At 44.3% G+C, this 23,212-nt stretch overlaps 1 protein-coding gene across 1 annotated transcript in view; it reads left to right on the top strand.

The window, feature by feature from the left end:
* LOC119522464 (claudin-34-like) overlaps nt 1-22,574 on the top strand; it is a 30,789-nt gene extending 8,215 nt beyond the window's left edge. Inside the window, exon 3 of the mRNA XM_037820918.1 lies at nt 21,905-22,574. Within this exon, the coding sequence (XP_037676846.1) occupies nt 21,905-22,574 (670 nt within the window). The remainder of the gene's footprint in view (nt 1-21,904) is intronic.
* Nucleotides 22,575-23,212: the final 638 nt, after the last annotated feature.

The following is a 23,212-nucleotide window of genomic DNA, read 5'->3' as shown; positions in this document are numbered from 1 at the left end:
AGAACATTCACAAATTCCCTCCTTCATTATGTGGTATTTGCACCATGACACCATTGTGCTGTCATCTTGAAACAACCTCACTATTATTTTCTTAAAGGTAGGCAATTGGTATCTCATTGTCCTGTTTTCCCTTTAGAGGCTCAAATCCATTTTACAGCCACTATGAAGTTCACCCCAGCCAACTGGAAGTTTCCCTATCTTACAGAAAGCATTTCAGAGTCCATAGAGCTGTGCTGAATTCAAGGGATCCAAATCCCTGGATCTTTTATATTATGAGTCAGGATCTGGTTAGGAAATTTGTGTTTTAAATTACATCAGGCCAAAACAATAGCCAGAAAACTGTAATTAAGCCTAGTCTTAATGTATCCCCTGTTCCCAAGATTCCTTTGCACTGAGAATACCTAGTGGTTCAAGATAATGCAGTGTTCTAAAATAAAAAGGACAGATAATAGCAAGTATTGACAAGGAGGTGGAGAAATTGGAACCCTCATATGCCTCTGGTAGGATTGTAAAATGGTGCAAAAACTTTGGAAAAAGAGTCTGGCAGTTCCTGAAAATCTTAAACAGAGTTACTGTATGGCCCAGCAATTCTACTCCTGGGTTAATACCTAAGAGAACTGAAAACATGCATCCACACAAAACCTTGCACATAAATGTTCATTATCCATAATAGCCAAACAGTAGAAACAACCCAAATGTCCATCAACAATGGAACAGATAAATAAAATGTGGCATAGCCACACAATGACGTATTATTCAGCCATAAGAATACTGAGACACACTACCACATGATGGCCATTGGAAACATTACACTAAGTGGGAGAAGCCAGGCACAGATGGCCACATTTTGCATGATTCCACTTAAATGAAGTGCCAGAATTGGCAAATCCATAGAGACAGAAAGTGGGCTGGCGGTTGCCCAGGGCTGGGGGAGGGGGAGGATGGGGGGTGTCTCCTATGGAGTATGGGGTTTCTCTTTAGGTAATGAAAACTCTTCTGGAATTAGATAATGGTGATGGTTGTGCAACTTTGTGAATATACTAAAGCCCACTGAACTGTACACTTACAAGGGTAAATTTCATGGTATGTGAATTACATCTCAGTAAAGTAAAAAAAAAAAAATGAAAAAAAAATAAAAAGATACACAGGGATGGACAAAGTGTGCCCGGGAAGTTAGGAGGTGGATTCCCGGAAGCCACACCAGGAAACCAGCTCTGTTCCTTAGGGTCCTCTCGTAGGTGGCCCGTGCTGTTAGCACACGGTTGAGAACCTCTAGAAAGCTTGGCCGTTCCCTCGGCTCCCAGGTCGCAATGGCTGTTGATATCGTCATTCCACAGCTTTTTTACAAGGCTATAAAATGCTCCATGAGTGCATATGTAGTTTTAAAATGGTTCGTACGTGAGCCATATGACTTTGATGACATGATTCCTCTTGTGACAAGGAGAATTCGGCAGCATGCTTCAGAGTCCCTCAGGCCTTGTCAGATGGTGGGTACGAAGTGGCACAGGAGAGAAGATGACGGCTGCCAGTGAATGAGGGGAATATCAGATTCCTGGAGCAAGTACCCCCAGAGTGATGGCTGGAAGCAAACGTGTGACTTTCTCCTCCTTTATCCCAATTAGGTCATGTTGCTTCATAACATTTATGTAGGAGAGAGAATGCCTTGGTGTGAGTTGAAAAGGCTCTCTGATTCTGTGAGAAAGCCCTGTTTTCAGTCATTAGCTCCAGTCTGGGTCTCTCCCCGCTACGGACTGATTCAGGTCAGAGAGAAAGTTCTGGAGGGGGCCCCATGTTTGGTACACCTGTTTGGTCCATTCAGCAGACCTTGGGTGCTCAGTAGAACATGCTAGCATGGTGAGTGGGTGTGCCAGTTTGAATGTATTATGTCCCCCGAAATGCCATTATCTTTCATGCAATCTTGTGTGGGCAGACTTATCAGTGCTGATTAGATTGGAATTCTTTGAGTGTTTCCATGGAGATGCGCCCCACCCAACTGTGGGTGATGACTCTGATTGGATAATTTCCATGGAGGTGTGGCCCCACCCATTCAGGGTGGGTCTAAATTAAATCACTGGAGCCATATAAATGAGCTGGCAAACAGAAGGAACTCAGTGCAGCTGAGAGCGAGATTTTGAAGAACCTTCTCTCCTGCTCTGGGCTGACTCAGGGCTTTTGCTTGTGCCTGTCTGCAGCCTGGAGAGTGTTCTCACAGCTTTTTACGTAAGTGATTCCTTCTCACCTGCAGATTTTGGCTCCCATGTCTTCCTTCCAGAGAAGCTTCACCTGACCAAGCTTCCTCGTGGAGCTCGAGAACACTCCGTGTCCCCTCCAGCATTTCCCATAGCTGTTGGCTGGTGGGCCCCCCTCTGTGATGTTTGCCGCATAGGGGCTGACCACTGGGGACCCCACTCAGGTCCAAGCAGCAGCAGCTACTCCAAAAGGAGTTCTTGGAAGAGAATTCACCCTCGTGTGACTACTGCCCTGTCTCGTGTCTTATTCCACCATCAGCTTCTAAGGGGTGGAACAACCCCTTCCTTTTACATCCTCTGCAGTAATGTATGTTTCAATGTCTGCATAACAAGAACTCAAAAATACTTGGGAAATGGAACTGAGGATTTGTTTTTTTTTAATGCAATTTTATTGAGCTATATTCACATACTATACAATCATCCAAAGTGTACAGTCAATTATTCACAGTACCACCACATAGTTGTGCATTCATCATCGCAATCAATTTTTTTTAACATTTTCATTACTCCAAAAAATAAGAATAAGAATAAAAATAAAAGTAAAAATGAACACCCAAAACATCTCTTACTCCCCTCCCTCCCCCATAATCCATCTAATTTTTGTCCCCATTTTTCTACCCATTTGTCCATACACTGGATAAAGGGAGTGGGAGCCACCAGGTTTTCACAATCACATGGTCACACCATATAAGCACCACCATATAGCTATATGATTGTTTTCCAGAATCAAGGCTACTGGGTTTCATTTCAACAGTTTCAGGTATTTCCTTCTACCTTTCTAGTACACTAAAAACTAAAAAGGGATATCTATATAACACATGAGAATAACCTCCAGAATGACCTCTCAACTCCATTTGAAATCTCTCAGCCACTGAAACTTTATTTTGTTTTGTTTCTCTTCCCCTTTTTGGTCAGGAAGTCTTTCTCAATCCCACAATGCCGGGTCCAGGCTCATCCCTGGGACTTATGTCCCATATTGCCAGGGAGATTTACACCCTTGGGAGTCGTGTCCCACATAGAGGGGAGAGGAGTGAGTTTACCTGCTGAGTTGGCTTAGAGAGAGAGGGCCACATCTGAGCAACAAAAGAGGTTCTCTGGGGGTGACTCTTAGACACCATTATAAGTAGGTTTAGCCCCTCCATTGCAGTAACAAGCTTCATAAGGACAACCCCAAGATCGAGGTCTTGGACTACTACAATGATATTCCCCAATGCTTGCAAGAATATCAGGAATTCCCCAGGTTGAGAAATTTAATGTTTCCACAATTTTCCCCAGGCCCTCAAGGGGGCTTTGCACATTTTATTCTCACACTACCCTGTACAAACCAACCAGCTCTCACCCCCTATTCAAGTTTCCATTTACTTATGGTGTTTGAATAAACTGACCATACAAGTTAAATTATATGGTGTGCTACAGAAAGTATACATTTTGCACCAAATAAACATCTCTTCCCTTGGTCTCACACAGAGGTTGATGTTTTAAAACACAGTCAATAGTGATTTGATGTGCTGAGCCCTCTATAACGGCACTTGCCCTTATGAAGCTCATTACTGCAAAGGAGAGGCTAAACTTGCATATAATTGTGCCTAAGAGTCTCCCCCTGAGTGCCTCTTTGTTGCTCAGATGTGGCCCTCTCTCTCTAGCAAAGCCATCTTGGCAGGTGATCTCACCACCCTCCCCCCTACTTGGGACCTGACTCCCAGGGGTGTAAGTCTCCCTGCAACACAGGATATGACTCCAAGGGATGAATCTGGACCCAGCATCGTGGGGTTGAGAATATCTTCTTGACCAAAAGTGGGATGCAAAATGAAACAAAATAAAGTCTCAGTGGCTGAGAGATTTCAAATGGAGTCAAGAGGTCACTCTGGTGGACATTCTTATGCACTCTATGGATAACACCTCTTAGGTTTTAATGTATTGGAATAGCTAGAAGTAAATACTGAAACTATCAAACTCCAACCCAGTAGTCTGGACTCCTGAAGATGATTGTGTAACAATGTAGATTACAAGGGGTGACAGTGTGATTGTGAAAACCTTGTGGATCATATTCCCTTTATGTAGTGTATGGATGCATGAATAGAAAAATGGGGACAACAACTAATGAAAAATAGGGTTGGATGGGGGGTGATTTGGGTGTTCTTTTTTACTTTTATTTTTTATTCTTATTCTGATTCTGATTTAAGGAAAATATTCAAAAATAGATTGGGGTGATGAATGCATAACTATATGATGGTACTGTGAACAGTTGATTGTACACCATGGATGATCGTATGGTATGTGAATATATTTCAGTAAAACTGAATTTAATTAAAAAAACAGTCAATATCATCCTTTACCCTTTAGTCTGGTTTACCTTTGTTATAATCAAGTCAATTTCATTCATATTTCTAATATCATATCTAATTGAGCTCTTTTTCAGTTTTTTTTTTAACATTTGCTATATGGGGTAATGCTGACATTTGTTGCTGCTGAACTCTGGCTCTGAGTCTCAGGTGTCACACAGGTACCTGAAGTTATAGGGACCCACCAGGTTATACACAAACAGCTCAGCATCTCAGAATTTAGAGATAACCATTACAACTCATGAATCGATGTGACTCTGTAAGAGCTTACAATCTAGGAACTTTTACCATAAGCCTTCCCCTGATAACCTATGCTCTCAGATTCAATTCTCAGAGTGTGCACATGATAGTCCATATCTGTGAGGCATTCTAAAGTTTGTCTTTTTGATTCTGGCTTATTTCACTCAACATGCCTCATGGTGCATACCTCACAACTTCATTTCTTTTTGCTGCCACTTGGTATTCCATTGTATGTATGCACCACAGTTCACCATTCTATTTATCAGTTGATGTACCCTTAGGCCAACTCCATCCATTGCAAATCATGAATATGGCTGCCATAAACACCACTGTGCAATATGCACTCATGTCCCTGCTCGCAGTTCTTCCAAATATATGCCCAATAACAGGTTTGGAGGATTATAAGGCAGCCCCATGCTTAGCTTCCTGTGGAACCACCGCACTTGCCCTCCAGATGGGCTCTGCCATTCTACTTCCCTACCAACAGTGACTAGGTACATCCCTTTCTTCAATTTTCTCCAGCACGTGTATCCCTCTGTTTATTTTTTAACAGTTTTATTCACACACCATAGAATCCACCCTAAGTGAACAATCAATGATTCCCAGTATAATCACATAATTATGCATTCGTCACCACAATCTATATGAGGACATTTCCACCTCTTCCCCAAAGAAAGAGGAAAAGGAGAGAAAAAAAGAAAAATACAAAAGATAGAAGAAAAATAAAAATAAAATACAATGAAAAGCTCAGACAAACCACCACCACCAGGAATCCTATATCACTCCCTTAAATCCCCCTCTTATAGACATTTAGCTTTGGTATACTGCCTTTGTTACAATTAATGGAAGCATCTTACAATGTTACTGTTAACTATAGAGTCTAGTTTGCATTGATTGCATTTTTTTCATCTATACCATCCAATTTTCAACATCTTGCAATGTTGACATTTATTTCCTCTCCCTCACTTAAAAACATTCTTATATTTGTACATTTAATCATGATCATTGACCACTCTAGGTTTTGCTAAGTTATACAATCCCAGTCTTTATCTTCTATCTTTCTTTCTGGTGTCATACATGCCCCTAGCCTTCATCTTTCAACCATACTCACACTCATCTTTGTTCAGAGTACTTACAATATTGTGCTACCATCACACATTATTGTGCTATCCGTTTCTGGATCTATACAATCAATCCCATTGAAGCTTCTGTACTCCTTTAGCTTCAAATGCCCAATCTACAACCTCTTTCTATCTCCTGAGAACCTGTGTTCGCAACTCTCAAATTTTGCTCATCATTGTTAGTCCATGTTAGTGAAACCATACAGTTTCTGTCCTTTTGTTTCCGGCTAATTTCATGCAACATAATGTCTACTGTCTACCATTTTGTCTTTTGGATTTAATATGTCTATCTTACTTTATTTTTATTTTTTCCCTTTCTCTTTTAACCCTTACTGGTAGTCTTCATTTCTACACTCTTCTCCAAACCTCTCTCTCCTATATTTTCCTATCTGCCTGTAGTGCTCCCTTTAGTATTTCTTGTAGAGTAGATATCTTGCTCACAAACTCTCTCAGTGTCTGTCTGAAAATATTTTAGACTCTCCCTTGTTTTTGAAGGACCATTTTGCCAGATATAGAATTCTTGGTTGGCAGTTTTTCTCTTTCAATACCTTAAATATATCATACCATCATCTTCTTGTCTCCATGGTTTCTACTGAAAATTCCTCATAGTCTTATTGAGCTTCCTTTATATGTGATGGATCACTTTTCTCTTGCTGCTTTCAGAATTCTCTCTTTGTCTTTGACATTTGATAATCTGATTATTAAGTGTCTTGGAGTCAGTCTACTTGGATGTATTCTGTTTGGGGTATGCTGCACTTCTTGGATCTGTAATTTTATGTCTTTTGTAACAGATGGGAAAATGTCAGTAATTATTTCGTGATTGTTTCTGCCCCTTTTCCCTTCTTTTCTCCTTCTGGGACACCCATGACATGTATATTCATGCGCTTCGTATTGTCATTCAGTTTCCTGAGCCCCTGCTCATATTTTTCCATTCTTTTTCCCTATCTGTTCTTTTGTGTTTAGGATTTCAGATGTCCTGTCCTCAAGTTCATGAATCCTTTCTTCTGCCTCTTCAAATCTGCTGTTGTATGTCTCTATTGTGTTTTTCATCTCATCTATTGTGCCTTTCATTCCTGTAAATTCTGCCAATTGTTTTTTTCAAGCTTTCAAGTTCTCCCTTATGTTTGCCCAATGATTTCTTTATGTCCTTCATCTCTTTTGCCATATCTTCCCTCAACTTGTTGATTTGATTTTTGAATTGATTTAGATTTGCTTGATTAATAATTAGTTGTTTCAATTCCTGTATCTCAGTTGAAGTGTAAGTTTGTTCCTTTGACTGGGCCATATCTTCATTTTTCCTAGTGTGATTTGTAATTTTTTGTTGTCTAGGCATCTGGTTTCCCTGATTACCCCCAATCAGACTTTCCCAGACTTGACAGGCCCAGGTCGCAGGAGGAGGCCGTATTCAATACCAGGTTTCCATGAGGGTGAGACCCTGAAGATTGTTAGACTTTCCTGTGAAGCCTTTAGACTCTGTGCTTTTCCTATCCTGCCCAGCAGGTGGTGCTTGTTGGCCCACAGCTCCCCACTGGTGTAAAGAGGTGCAGCATATTTAATTCTCAGTGGACCCTGTCTCCTGACCAGGGGCTGAGGGTGTCAGAAGCCAAACTTAAGCTGTTTCTGTTTTTTTTTCCTCACCCCCCACCCTGGGGTCTGAGTTCTCTGAGGGAGGGCAACCACATGAACTGAGCCCCACCCCCCTCTTTTCTTAGGAAAGATAAGCCCTTTAGTGAATTGTCTCCTACACTTGAGTTTTCCCTTTGACTCTCTGAGTATCTTAACTCCACTCTTCCCTGGATCAGGGCTGACAATTGAAAATGCCTGAGTCTTTCTCTAGTTAGCTACTTAGAATGAGATGGGAAAAAAGGGAAAAAAGCAAGGAAAAGGAAAAAGTACCCTTTTCAGAGGCAGTCACCAGCTGTCCAGTTCACCAGGCAAGAACCAGAATTGGTACCTGGTTCTGTGTGGTCCTTTTCTTGGGACATGCCATTTTCCAGTGTTCTTGTCTTGTGGACTCCAAAAGCCTCCATTTTTATTTATGTATTTTTTTTTCCATCAGCCATGCCTCCTCTCTGCCAGGATAAACCTCCAGGTTCCTTTTCTGCTTGCTCCCAGTTGATCTCTGCTCATAGCATGTATTCAGTAGTCCAAATTTATTAATTAAAACTGCAATTGGAGCTGGTTGAGCTACATTCCCTTGCTTCCAGCAGGGAATGCTTCTTTTCCCCACAGCAAAGTTTTGCAACTCGCCTGCCATGCCATGGGGGAGAGTGCCAGCTCCACAGTTTGGGGAGCTTTACTTACAGTTCTGTGCTGCAATCTCAGCCATTCCACCCATTACAGACTGGGGTACGATGTTGTCCCATCACGGATGTCCCCCCATCGGTTGTTCCTCTTTTCTTGTTGTTCCTGGCTATTTACTAATTGCTCTAGGGGATTAACTAAATTCCACACCTCTCTATGCTGCCATCTTACCCAGCCCCCTCATTTATTTTTTAGCAGAACCGGATCCAGTTGTGCTGTGCATACAAATGTGTCATTTTTAGCATAGTCTAGATCTAGCTCCATGCCTGTTTATTCTGGTAATCTCTATCCTGAGAAAGGGCAGAATGACTTAGAATGCAGTGTGTGGAGTGGTTGTGAAGGAAATAGTGCTTGCTGTATTTGTGCATCCTGGGTGTGACATGCAAACTTGGACTCTGAAGGGTGGGTGTGGCCAGGAGTGGATTTTCTGGAGACCTTCGGTGGCTGTGAAGCATAGGAGTCTTCTAGAGAGTCATCTTCTCCCCCTCGGCTTCTTCTTGACCCCACTGTTGTGGTGTTGGGGAATGTTTGCAGCTGGAACTCTTGAGAGGGTTGGGGTTCCACTGAAAGTTCACTCTGCAGGCCAAGCCCACAGAAGGTGTTCTGAGCTCTTTGAGCAGGTGCTGCATTCCCTCCAGGGGATGGTGGTCCACACAGGGTGCCTATTGGGTATTTGGAAACCAACTAAGATAAAGCCACATGTGAACAAGATGAGCTTGTGAGGAGTGTGGGAAGAACAGGAAGTGCACCCGAGACCTGGTGGAGGAAGGAGGATCAAATTCCCAAGGATTCTTAAGCCAGGGAAAGTTAAAAGAGAGCAGGAAGAAGCCAATGCCAATACCGCAGGTAAGAAATACAGGCTATAGGTAATAGTATAATTGAAACTAAACTCATGAAGAATAGTCCTTTGATTTCCTTATGTTTGATTGATTTTCCAGGCTACAAATGATTGAGGGGCTTCTCTGTGCCAGGCTCTCAGACCGGTGCTGGGCTTCTGGCTTTGCAGGCATTTCCTGTCTGTCTGTCTCCATCCCTCCATCCCTCAAGCTCCTGTATGTTAAAGAACTAGCATCCTCTAATGTTTTCGTGGGCTGACTGCCTTCCTTTTCTCGCTTTTTTAGTGGATGAAGGATATGATGAGGAAGTTGTGATGAGTGAAGAAAAATGAATAGGGTGATGTTTGTGTCCTTTCTAAGTGTGTGGTTCAGGAAAGACTCCAGCCCTACTGTCCATTGCTTGCTGTGTCACCTTTCTACAACAGCTGTGACAGCTGGCTGGCCACCTCTTCCACACTTAGTAGTGATTGTGCTGGGAACTGAGCACTGTGCCTGAAGCCTAGGATGAAAGCTTTCATTTGTTTATCTTTGCCATGTTCGCCTGTGGAGGTTGCCTTGCTGGGCTGCTTCCTGAGCTGAAAGGGCAGCCCAAAGCCTGACTGAATGCCATCTGGTCGCCTCCCGCACATGTGTACTAAAGAAAGTCACACAGCAGGGCTGAGTGGGGCCACCACAAATTCAGACCATCCTGCCCTGGATGGGGGCACACCACTGCTGGCCAGCTTTTAATTTTTTAAATCTCTTTTAATCTCCCCACTGCATTCTTTGCAGAATCTCTCTTTTTTTCTTTTCTAGCCTGTTCCCCACCTCCAGGGTAGAACACATCCCTCACTCAAATTAAGTGAGGACTGAGATCCAGTCCTTCTGATCCTCCATCTCTCCCTCTGAATTTCTTGGCTGCACCTCACCCAGTAGTTCTCCCCCTCTGGCTGCACACTGGAACCTCCCAGGGGGCTTTAAAAATATCTGTGCCCAGTCTCTATCCCCTGAGCTAATTCAGTCAGTAGCTCATTAGTGATCTAATTCAATTAGTAGTTAACTAGACAAGGCACTCGGAACAGGTGGTTGGGAGGTACTGCCCCAGCTTCTTTCTCCTCCCCTCTCAGCTCAAAGATGTGCCCTTTCCTCCTCAGATAAGCCTCACTACCACGGATCTCAATTGCACTTACCCTCATCTTGCACCACAGTGGTGGGGAAGAGGATGGAGTCTGTGCCTGGCTGCCCCGCTCCGTCACCTACTTCCTGTGTGACTTTGGGCAAGTGACTTAACATCTCTGTCCTCTCACAAAATGGGTATTAAGAATGCTGTCCCCACTTTGTAGGATTGTTGGGGGATTAAATACATAGCACATAGAGCAGTGCTTCTCAAAGAACTGGGGCACCTGGGCTGGGGGTGCAAAGACCTTTTCAGGGGTTCCACAAGGTCCAAACTCTTTTCCTCATAATGCTAAGATGTTGTGAGCATTTTTCACTCTCATTCCCTCATGGGTGTGCACTGAAGTTTACAGAGGCCACAAGACATTTGATATCAAAAAGGCTGCATGCAGATGTGAGACTCCAGCTGCCTTCTGTTAAGCCAGAGGTGAAAGCGAGTCACAGACTGCCCCTCTGCTCACTAAATTGTGTTTGTCTGAAAACACGGTTCTTTTCATAAAGATATGTTAACATTATTTATGTTTGCCTGTAGTAGTAGTATTATGGGGTTATTATTACATGAGTTAATAAATACTTTTTAATTTCTCAGTTGAATTTCTAACATAATAAATATTAATAGATACAACCTACATGAACAGAAACTCTTTAGGGTCCTTGAGAATTTTTAATTGTGTAAATAGAGGAGATCTTTTTGGTCCTGAGACCAGAATGTTGTGGAGTAGCTGAATTGGAGCTGCGCCTGTCTCTCGGATGTGCAGGGGTGGGTGCCCATAGTCCCCTGGGCTGGGGGGTGCAGGTTCTGAATCTCAGCAGAAGCCACCCACCTTGCCCCAGCCTGCCCACTCCTTCCCCATTTGCACAGGCTCTTCTCCCAGCGCTGCCGGGAATCCCTAGTCTGCCTGCTCTCCTCCCTCGGTGATGTCACTCACCCTCCTCTGCTCCCACTGCTGTCAGTTAACTAATTGGTTATGTTTTAATAGCAATACTTGTTTATGGCAAAAAATTAAAACCTGCAAAGGGGGTGTCGGGTGAGAAGATGATGTTCTCTTGCCAGTGACCCCAATCCCAGTTCCACTTCCCAGAACAAAAAACATTTGACCAGTTCTGAACCCCCAAATTTTCTATTCATAGGCAAACATATGTATTATATATTTATATAGGATAATTTATTAATGTACAAACATGTATTATATATTTCACTTAATTTTCACAGAAATTGAGCCATCTCTGTACAAACTCTCCTGCCACTTGCATTTTTCTTGACTTTCCTTATGAGTATGCTTAGCCGTCTCTCCCCTCTCTCTTATTCTTTTTCTCTCTAATGGAAACCACACACATGGACGGTAACTATTTAAATACTTACAGTAGTGCCCAAAGAAGACTCTGAGTGGGACACTGCCCTCCCGTCCCAGACCCCTGCTTCCTTCAACAGTCCCTGGTGGTGTCTTTCCAGAATTTTCCATGCACATTGGTAGGTATGGAAAGAAGCTACGTGCATCTTTTCATAGCTACCCAAAGGGGTCTCTAAGATTCACTTTGCTGTGTAATGTTTCTCCCCAGGGAGGGATCTGTCTACCCCAGGGTGTGGCCATGCACACACATTCACACGTGCATATAGGTGTATAGGGGTGGGGAGGCATCTGTGTCATCTCTAATCTGGATCGCTACAGTAGCCTGGGGGAGGGTTTCCTGGTCCCACTCTCGCCCCCTGCAGGCGGCTGTCAGCTATGCAGCCAGGACCCACCCATGAGAGCAGGGGTCCCAGACCTCTTTAACACCCACTGAAGGCTATGGACCCCTTCCCAGGAAAAAGTGGTCATAGATGCATAAATCTAAATACCCAGAATCACAAGCGAAATCCCGTTATGTTGAAATACAGTTATCAAGAGTATTTTTGTAACTGTGTGAATCCTAATTCATGCCACCGCTTTCTCTGCAGCCCCTCCTGTCTTCTGGTCCCTTCTGGCACAGCTAGCCTTCTAGGGGGCATCACCACAAGCATTCCCTTGCAAACTGCCACACCCCTTTCTTCATCCTGCAGAGTAAACCTTCTAACTGGACAGACAGATGTCAACATAAGCCTTTATTGAGTCGGGGTTTCTAGCAACAGGCCTGGGCGCTGGAATGAATGCAAGGCTGTTTTGCAGAGTCCGCGGATTTGGGGTGAGGAACGTTGACTCTTCCAGTGTGGCTTCTCTGGCACTGATGGGTGCCTTGGACTCTGAGAGAGGCTCTGTGCCCCCATGGCCTGCCCGTCCCAGGGACTTCAGGGGATGCCAGTGACTATCTCATTACGCATTCATGTCCTTTAAAGCATTGTTCTCCTGAATGCATCACATTAAAGATACGTGGGCTTCAGGTCCCCATGTCCCTCAGCAGCAGGGCAAGCCAACACCCACGTCCCTGCCAGCTGGGGTGGCTGGCCATCACTGGGACACACTTGAAGTTCCCTCTTTAACAGCTTATTCAATTGCCTTGTGTGTTTAAATCCTTCCCACAAGCCCCCAGGCTCCAGCACTCACAGTCAATTAAACACACCCAACTTGCCTGTTCAGTTCCTGCCAACGCATCATTTCAATTGTCTCTTCAAAATTGCTCAGGAGTCTCCGCCCCAAAAGAACAATCTTTATAAATACGGTCTCTACAATGGATGCTCTTCATGCCAGAAGGGATTTCTGGCATCAGCCTGGAACCACCCTCACCCTGAGCTCCCGGCATCCCATAATAAAGCCCAGGCCCCTCCCTGTCTCTGTAAACTGGTATCCGTGTCCCCTCCTGCTTTGCGCTTGTATAGACCGCATGCTGCTAACACCACCGACCCGCCTGCCCGATGAGACTGTTGGTTTTGACCTTCCCACTTAATGCAGCTCGTGGGCACAGCTGTCCCCACAGCAGCCTGTCCTGGATCCTTCCTGTAGGGTCAGGACACTTCTCCTCCAAGGGCCCTCCCCTCTCGCCCACCTACCTTCATCTCTCCATCTTCAGCTCTCCATAGCATGCGTTTGTACCTGGCTCACAACACCAGTTTCTTCCTGTCTTCATCTGTCACCTGAAAGTCTACCTTCTTCCAGAGCAGGTTTTCCCTGATGTTCTGGTTTGCTAATGCTGCCATTATGCAAAGTACCAGAAATGGATAGCTTTTACAAAGAAGATTTATTAGGTTACAAATTTCCAGTTCTAAGGCCATCAAAGTGTCCAAGGTAAGGCATCAACAAGAGGATAACCTTCACTGAAAAAAGGCCGATGGCATCTGGAACACCTCTGACAGATGGGGAGGCACATGGCTGGTGTCTGCTGGTCCTTTGCTCTCAGGTTCTGATTTCAAAATGGCTTTCTCCAAAATATCTCTGGGCTTCTCTCTTCACTCCTCTCTCTCAGCTACTATGCATTCTTGCTTCTTTCTGCTAGGGTGTTTCTCTGTAGGCATCTGGGTGTCCTCTCTTAGCTACTCTGGGGCAAACTCTGGGCTTCATCTCTTAGTTTAGCATCTCCAAACATCCTTCAGTCTGCATCTCCAAGCATCTCCAAGCATCAGCATCTGTGTCAGCTCTTGCGCTTTCCTAAGTAGTCCAGTGAACCAGTCAAGACCCACCCTGAATGGGCAGGGTCCACACCTCCATGGAAATAATTTAATCAAAGTTCTCACCCACAGTTGAGCAGGTCACATCTCCATGGAAACACTCAATCAAAAGTTTCCACTCAACAAGATTGGATTAAAAGATCATGGCTCTCTTGGTGTCCATAACAGTTTCAAACTAGTGCATTCCACCCCCTGAACCCCAGAAAGATATGTTCTTTCCAACTGCAAAAATACATTCATTCCATCACAATATAGATAAGTACAAGGTCTTATCAAAATCAGTTACAGGCATGATTTGTCCTAAGGCAACATTCCCCTCTGGTTGTGGACCTATGAAACTCAGAAGAATTTATCTGCTTCTAATATACAAAGAAGGGACAGTCATAGGATAAACATTCCCATTTCCATAGGGAGAAAGTGCAAGGAAAACAGGGTTCACGGGACTGAAACAGGTCCTAAAACCCTCAGGGCAAACTTCAGTAGATTTCAAAGTCTGGGAGTCATTTACAGAAGGACGTTTTATCCTCAGGTCTTGAGAGAGCAACAGTCCCACCCTTTCCAAAGGCTTACACAGAGGCCTTTTTTCTCTCCAAATGCTGGGGTGATTGTTCCAACATATCCATGCATTGGGGAGACCACCTTCTTCTCGGCCTCACCCTCCTCAAACATCAGGGTGGCATCGGTCTCTCTTCCACCTCCAAGGCACATGCTGAACCCCTTCAGAACAGTAGGGTGATGGCCAGGCTCTCCCCAATCCCCAGGGAATTTGCCCCACCCTCTCTGAGGACTGGGGCAGTAGCACTCTTCCTGAGCATCGAGGCAGAAGGCCCGCCCTCTGCCTCCAGGGCAAACTCACCCTTTCCACGTTCATGGGTAGGTGTGTTCATGGGTAGGTCGGCTCTCCTGGCCTGAGACTTCTTGGCTCCAGGCCTTAGCTTCCATGGTTCTGCCTTTGAAGTCATCCTTCTCTCAATTTGTTCCTTCTCCATCCCCTCCAGTCCTGACTGGCAGTGGCTCCATCTATACAGATCTCACAGAAAATCTGTTGGCTTGGCATGCAGCATACAGGGGTCAAAACTGTCAGACAATACGACTTTCCACAAATCCTTTCTGGATAACTCCATCTCCAATCCTGGCTTGTACCAAAATGGCTGGCTGTTTCCTGGTTTTGTTAAATCCTCACATGGTGCACTAACCTCTGGGGTCTCACTTTCTGGAAGCCCAGAATTTTCCAGACCATCAATTTCTGGTTTCTTTGTACTCAAGAGTTCAGTTCTCAGCTTATCTCTTTCCTCTAGCATTTTGCTATAAGGTACAAGGAGAAACCAGGCTGAATTTTCCGCTTTTAGTTTGAAGATCTCTTCAGCTAAGGATCCCAGCTCATTGCTTTCAAATTCCACCCTCCATCTACACCAGGACTCAATTTTGCCAAATTCTCCACCACTTTAAAACAAGGATTGCCTTTCTTCCAGTTCACTGTGACACATGCATCATTTCTCTCTAAGACCTCATCAGAAGTAACTTTAGACTCCATATTTCTACCAACAGTCTCTTCAAGGCAATCTGGGCCTTTTCTGTCAAGCTCCACAAAATTCTTCCAGAATCTTCTCCTGATCCATTTAAAATGCTGTTCTAACATGTTTGGTATTGGCAAGCTCAGCAGGACCCCACTTCTCTGGTCTACCAAAATCTGTTCTGGTTTGCTAGAGATATGGTTATGCAAAATATCAGAAATGGATTGACTTTTATAAAGGGGATTTATTAGGTCACAGATTTTTAGTTCTAAGGCCATAAAAGTGTCCAAACTAAGGCATCAACAAGAGGATACCTTCACTGAAGAAAGGCCAGTGGCATCTGGAACACCTGTCAGCTGGGAAGGCACATGGCTGGTGTCTGCTGGTCCTTTGCTTCCAGGTTCTGATTTCAAAATGGCTTTCTCCAAAATGTCTCTGGGCTTTTCTCTTCACTTCTCTCTCTCAGCTGCTGTGTATTTGTCCTTGCTTCTTTCTCCCAGGGCATTCCTCTGTAAGCATCTGGGGGGGGTCCTCTCTTAGCTACTCTGGGGCAAACTCTGGGCTTCATGTCTTGGCTTAGCATCTCCAAACATCTTTCTGTCTGCATCTCCAAGCATCTCCAAGTGTCAGAATCTGTGTCAGCTCTTGACCTCTCTTAAGTAGTCCAGTGAACCAATCAAGACTGACCCTGACCTAAACTCCATGGAAATAATTTAATAAAAAATTCCCACCCACAGTTGGGTGAGTCACATCTCCATGGAAACACTCAACCACAAGGTTCCATCCAACAAGATTTGATCAAGAGATCATGGCTCTTCTGGGGTTCATAACAGTTTTGCTTGTGAGCTGGAGGAGGGACATGCACACTACCCTTCCATGTCCTTCCCACACCCAGGAGAGTGTTTGTTTGTTTGTTTGTTTTGTTTTTATTTTTTTTATTAGAGAAGTTGTGGGTTTACAGAACAAATATGCATGAAATACAGGATCCCCATACACCACACTACCACCAACACCTCAGTGTGGAACATTTGTTGCAATTTATGATAACACTTCTTTTGTATTTCTACTATTTTTAAACAGTAGTTACATTTTATTAATTGTATTTTAAGCACATGTTTTAAACTTGAAAAAAAAAGACACCATTCTTTTCTATAGATAGAACAACTAGACAGAGGACCAATAAGGAAATTGAGAACCTAAACAATATGATAAATGAATTAGACTTAACAGGCATATATAGATCCTTACATCCCAAGGTACCAGGATATATGTTCTTCTCTAGTGCCCATGGAACATTTTCCAGGATAGATCATATGCTGGGGCACAAAACAAGCCTTAATAAATTTTAAAAGATTGAAATTATTCAAAGCACATTCTTTGACCACAATGGAATGCAACTAGAAATCACCAACCAACAAAGAACCAGATCTTTTACAAATATATGGTGGTTAAACAACACACTCCTAAACAACCAGTGGGTAAAGAAGAAATTGCAGGAGAAATTGGCAATTATCTAGAGATGAATGAAAATGAAAACACAACATATCAAAACCTGTGGGGTGCAGCGAAGGCAATACTGAAAGGGAAATTTATATTTCTAAATGCATATATCAAAAAGCAAGAAAGAACTAAAATCAAAGACCTAACTGAACAACTGAGGAGGCTAGAGAATGATCAGCAAACTAACCCTAAAGCAAGTAGACAAAAAGAAATAACAAGGTTAAAGCAGAAGTAAATGAGCTGGAGAACAAAAAAAAAAAAAAAAAAAAAAAAAAAAATAAAACCAAAAGGTTCTTTGAGAAGTTCAACAAGACTGGCAGACCCTTAGCTAAACTGACAAAGCCAAAAAGAGAGAAGATCCAAGTAAACAATCAGAATTGAGAAGGGCATAATTATTACAGATCCTGAAGAAATAAAAAAAATCATAAGAGGATACCATGAACAACTGTATGCCAACAAGCTAGACAATTTGGAGGAAGTGGACAATTTCCTGGAAACACATGAACAACCTAGACTGATCCAAGAAGAAATAGAAGACCTCAACAAACCAATCACAAGCAAAGAGATCCAATCAGTCATCAAAAATCTACCTACAAATAAAAGCCCAATAAAATTTTACCAAGCTTTCCTAAAAGAATTGACACATTCCTGCTCAAACTCTTGGAAAAAATTGAAGAAAAAGGAGCACTACCTAATTAAAAAGAAAAACATGTCTTCTGAATCTGAAAGCAAAAAGTGTTCTTGTCCATAGAGTCCAATATCGAAGAGGCCTGGGGTGTCAGGGACAAAAGCAAGAGACCCCACAAGGCCCGACTCCCTGAGGGAGGTTTTGAACGTTGCCTTGGGGTGGGAGACCCCATGGTCTGGGGGGCCCACAACACTTGATATGACACAGTGAATGACATGGTGAGGTCATGTGGGGATGGGGTCAGGTAGCCATGTGCCTTCCCCGTTCTGTCACGTGTTCCCCATTTCTTCGCAAGGATTGGAAGGCAGCACCTCTGAGACCCACACAACTTCTTTGACTGAGCCAAGCAGACTCCCCTTGAAATCTATAGCCAGGCCCTCCCCGAAGCAAGGAAGACATTTTGTGTGAGGTGTGAAGGGACTTCTCTTCTGGATCCTTCTATGGTTAAAAAAAAATCCCATCTATAAAAGGTTTATTAAGCACAAGAGGAAACAATGGCAGCATCCACCAAAAAGTAAGCTTTGTGCTGTGCAACTAGAATACCTATTCATGAGTAATTGAGATGGGCCCCTGGGGCCCACGTGGCTAAGCATTGGGTTTGTGTACGTGACTGACATTTACCTTCTATCTCTCTGGAACTCATAGGTCATGTTGGAAAAACTGAGGCTGACTGGAAGGCTGGGCAGACCACGAGTCTAGCTTATCCTGGGCCATTTGCTTCAACAACACAGGTCCGGATTTCAACCCAAGTGGTGTTGATTACTGGAAAATATGGTCTCCTGGGAAAGGCAAACAGGAAAGAGAGGGGTGTGACAAGAAGAGCCTCACCACCCTCTGGGATGTCTGTTGTCCTCAGAGAAACAGGCAGGAAAAGGGAAGCAGCTGGATTGCCAGGAAGGGGCAGCTGGCGAAGGGTGGAGAAGCAGGATGCAACCCTCAGTGACCGGGGCACACCGTGCATCCTTCACTCAAGGAAATCAGGAGCTGTCATCACACGGAGGATGGTCAGTTCCATTCACTCAGTCCTTCACTCATTCACGCAGGCTGCCTCCACCCCAGGCAGTGTTGTAGGGGCTCTGACACAGCGGTGAGCAGAACCGGCAAGGGCGAGGGGCTGAGTGTGCCAGGGCTGCTATGACAAAGCACCGCCAACTGAGTGGCTGAAAGTCAGAACTGGATTCTTGCACAGCTCTGGAGGCCAGACATTCACCATTCAGGGGTCGGCTGGGCCGTGCTCCCTGTGAAAACTGTAGGGCAGAATCCTTCCCTGCCTCTTCCAGCTTCTGGTGGGTGCAGGCAATCCTTGGCCTTCCTTGGCTTGTGGCTGCACTGCTCTCACCTCTATTTCCACCATCCCATGGCCATTTTCTCTGTGTCTGGGTCTCCGTGTCCACCTTTCTCTCTTCTTATAAGGACACCGGTCATTAGGATTTGGGTCCCACCCTCAGCCAGTAGGGCCTCAGCCTGACCATTTCCTTCACAGAATTATGCCACAGTCTGCTTCAAGAACAGCAGTCTGCAAACAGCCTGGCAGAGCCATCTGCTTTCCAGAAGAAGGAAAGAGCATTCCATGGGGATCTCAAGGGAATCTCAGTCCCACATGAGAGATCCATTCAAGGGCTTCCCATGACATGTGGTGTCTTACTTGGAAGGAATCCAGCTTGTATGCTCCAGTCTCCATAGGTGAATGGACTTTTTTTTTGGATCACTATTATTTTCATTATCCCTGACTCTCTACAGCACGTGACAATTCCAGGACACTTTTGTACAAGGAAATTCATTCGATTTGTGTTGCCAAACATTGAGCATGATACAAAGGTTAAAAGAAAAAGGCATTGACTCCATTCTTTGGAGATCCATTCACTAGAGGTACAATTAGATCTGTGATATAAATAATTATTATCTCAAAGCAAATTTGTTAAATGCTTTGACAGAAGCTCAATATGCAATAAGAAGGCAGAGATAAATTTTAATTGAGGAATTTGAACTGGTCCTGGAGAGGGGCAGGATGTGAATAGAGCATAAAGGCACGATTTAGACTTTGATGGGTGGGTGTTGGACAAGGGGTTTGGTGTGGAGGGAATTCTAGACAGAAGGTGGCATGTAAGTGACCCAGAAGTTTCCAAACCCCATCCTCTGTTCTCCTGCCTTAAGAGGGCATGGGCAGGAGGGGATGGGGTCAGGCCAGGAATGGGCAGAGTGGCAGGTGGTTTGGAGGTGCAGGGAGAGCTGGGATGGCAACTGTCAATTGGGACTGGATTGAGAGGGGCCTCAATGCCAGGCTAAGGATTCCAGAGTTTCTTATTAGTCCCAAGATGCATCTGTCAGCAAAGAAGAGGATTTATAGGCCCCATTATAATCCAACCAGGTTTAGAGCTGGCCCTCAGGGACAGGTGGAGCAAGGGATTTGAACACCATCAGAACTGCAGGTTGGAACTCCCACCCCCACCCCCATTCTGAATGGACTTTTGAATCACCAGTGCCCTAACTGGCCTCCTGCCTCCAAATGCTTTAACACAAAGTTGAGTCAAAGAAGCCAGTCAAAAAGGAGCATCTGCGGCACGATTTCAATTTTGAAAAACAGGCAAAATGGAACTGTGGTGTTCGAGGATGCATCCTGGGATGATAAACTGAACAGAAAAGCACAATAGTGGTGGTATTCTATACCGTAAACTGAGTGGTAGCTCCATGGGGGTTTGCCCCACAATGATTCATTAAGCTGTACGCTTAGGTTTTGTGTGCTTTTCTATGGTTTTAAAGGAAAAAAATCATAATCCCTCCAGCCCAGTTAAAAATTTCTCTTACAACCTTAGCATATAGACTCCCAGTTCTATATCTATCTGTGACATGCTCTCTGTGCTCAATATATGATGAGTATCTTCATTTAGTCATGTTTGTTTTAATGGCAAGTTGAATGGCTATCGCCAAAAAGACTGGAAATACAAAACATTGGAGAAGAGATGGAATAACTAGAACTTTTGTACATTACTGGTGGGAATGTAAAATGTTACGGCCATGGGCTGGTTTGAATCTGTTATGTACCCCATAAAAAGCCATGTTCTTGAAAGCAATCTTGTGGGGCAGACTATTATGGGTTTGGGCCTTTTGATTAGGTTGTTTCCATGGAGGTGTGACCCTGCCCATTCAAGGTGGGCCTTGATTAGTTTACTGGAGTCCTTAAGAGAGCTCAGGGGCCAACACAGATCCAAATGTTTGGAGATGCAGACAGAAAGATGTTTGGAGATGCCAAGCTAAGAGATGAAGCCCAGAGTTTGCCCTGGAGAAGCTAACAGAGGATCCCCAGATGCTTAGAGAGAAACACCCTGGGAGAACAAGCAAGGATGCACAGGAGCTGAGAGAGAGAAACTAAGAGAGACAGAAGCCCAGAGACATTTTGGAGAAAGCCATTTTGAAACCAGAACTTGGGAGCAAGGAACCAGCAGATGCCAGCTACATGCCTTCTCACCTGATAGAGGTGTTTAGCCATTTCTTAAAATGTTAAACATACCCTTACATGCAATCCAGCAGTTCCATGCCCAGATGTCTACCTGAGAGGACTAAGAACACAGGTCCATACAAAGGTTTAGATAAGATCATTCAGCTGTGTTATTCATAGTAGCCGAAATGTGGAGTCAATCCAAACATCCAAAAGCCCATGAATGAATAAAGAAATTGTGGTCTTTCCATATATTGCTGGAATACAACTCAGCAATAAAAAGGAACAAACCTTTTTTAGAGTAATGAAAATTTTCTAAAATTGATCATGGTGATGAATGCACAACTATGTAATGATACCATGAGCCACTGACTACACTTTGGATGGATTGTATGGTGTGTGAATACATCTCAATAAAATTGCATTTAAAAAAAAAAAGGAATGAACTGCTCCTACGTGCTGCAATGTAGATGAACCTTTAAAACATTATACTAAGTGAAAAGAGCCAAACACAAGATGTTACACATTTGATGACTCCATTTATACTTTTAACATTGCCGCATAACTCCATTGCATGGATCCAGCATAAATTATTTAACCCAGCCCCTCTTGTGGGTTTTGAAGTTGTTTCCCATTTTTCAATCTTACCAACAGTGCTATAGTGAACATCTTCATGACTAAATAATTTCATCAACTTTAATTATGTCTTTGGATGCATGTTTAAAAGGTCTGTGCATTTTAAGGCTTCCAGTCAATATCGCCAAACAGCCCTTTACAAAGTTCGCTCAGCCCGAACTCCCACCAGCAGAGCGTGAGGGTCAAATGTCTCCTTTCTCAAGTGCGGCATTTCCCTCCCGGGGGCTCCTCGCCTCCAGGGACGGAATGGGGCTGTCCCAGGCCTGCGGGCGCCCGCTCACGATGCCCTGTATTTCTTTGCAGTTACTCTGAGCACGCTGCGCCTGTGATCTTGTCCCTCGGTAGCATCCACCGCCAAGGGGTGGGCTTTGCTGCTGCCACCGTGGGTTGGATCCTGTCCATCACCTCCATGGGCCTGGTGGTGTGGCAAGTGTGGTACATTGACAACAACCCGCTCTTCCCCTCCAGCCTGGCCTGCGTGGGCATGTGGCGAGTCTGCATCTACCACCACGTCAGCAATGTCAACAGAGTCCCGTTTTGTTACCATTACACCTCCCACGAACCCTTCCTCCCTCTTGACATCCTCATGGCTCAAAATCTCCTGCTGGTCACCAGCCTTCTAGGGCTCCTGGGGAAAGCCTCCATCATCTTTGCCCTTAGGAACACGCACATGGGAATTCTTCAGAAGAAGGCCACCCACGTCCCATTCATGGCCTCGGGGATTCTGTACGTAGCCGCTGGCATCTGCATCTCAGCCACCGTGGTCTGGAATTACTTCTCAGTGATGAAGGAGGAGGGCATCTCCTTTCCACCTTCTTGTGACTTGCCCTTCAAGCCAGATGCTCAGGAAGTTGGGAGTGCCAGTGTCATGGTGTTGCTGGCCAACTTCTTGCTGCTGCTGAGCGGGTTTTCTTTCCTCTTTTACAGATTTCCCCTCAACAGCCAAGTGCATCCCAGGATCTCAGAGCTGTGAACTTCCTGGTTGCTTTGGCTTTGCCAATTCTTGGTTACCAGGGGAAGGTCACCCTGGTCATCCAATTATTTTCAGGGTCTCAAGACTGTAGTGGAGGGCGTTTGAGCAGAAAGTCACCAACTGTTGCCTTCTGTTACCTTCTGTGTTTGAAGCGGGTTCCTTATTTGGTTGGTTGAATTAAGGAACTTTTGTTAAAAAGAAAATCTTGCCTCCCTGCCAATCTTTCGGACTGGTTCTGGATTTCCATTAATCTTAGCTAAAATAAACAATCAATACTATGTGTGGAAATCAGCGTCTGTGATCACGTTAACCTTGCACACCTCCCTCTTCAACTTCTGCTAGCCAGTGACTGACCTTATTTCCTAAGGCATGATAAGAACATCCCTCTTTTATTCTATAAAATTTTCCAAAACACATAAAAGTAGAGAGAATGGTGTGAGCCCTCCGTGTGCACCCTTCTCCAGACTCAACAGTCACCAAGATCCTGCCACATTAGCGTCCTCTCTCCTGTCTTTCCCCCTTCTTGTCTATTTTTTTCTCCAAAGTAATTTAAGGCAAAGCCCAGACATCATGTCCTTTCATCCCCACATATTTCAGTGTCCCTCTCTAAAAAATAGGCATATTTCCTTACATGACCA

This window comes from Choloepus didactylus, chromosome X, assembly GCF_015220235.1.
Source record: "Choloepus didactylus isolate mChoDid1 chromosome X, mChoDid1.pri, whole genome shotgun sequence".
NCBI classification, from domain to species: Eukaryota; Metazoa; Chordata; class Mammalia; order Pilosa; family Megalonychidae; genus Choloepus; species Choloepus didactylus.
Note: the sequence above shows the minus strand (reverse complement) of the source record. Positions and strands in the feature narration are given on the sequence as shown.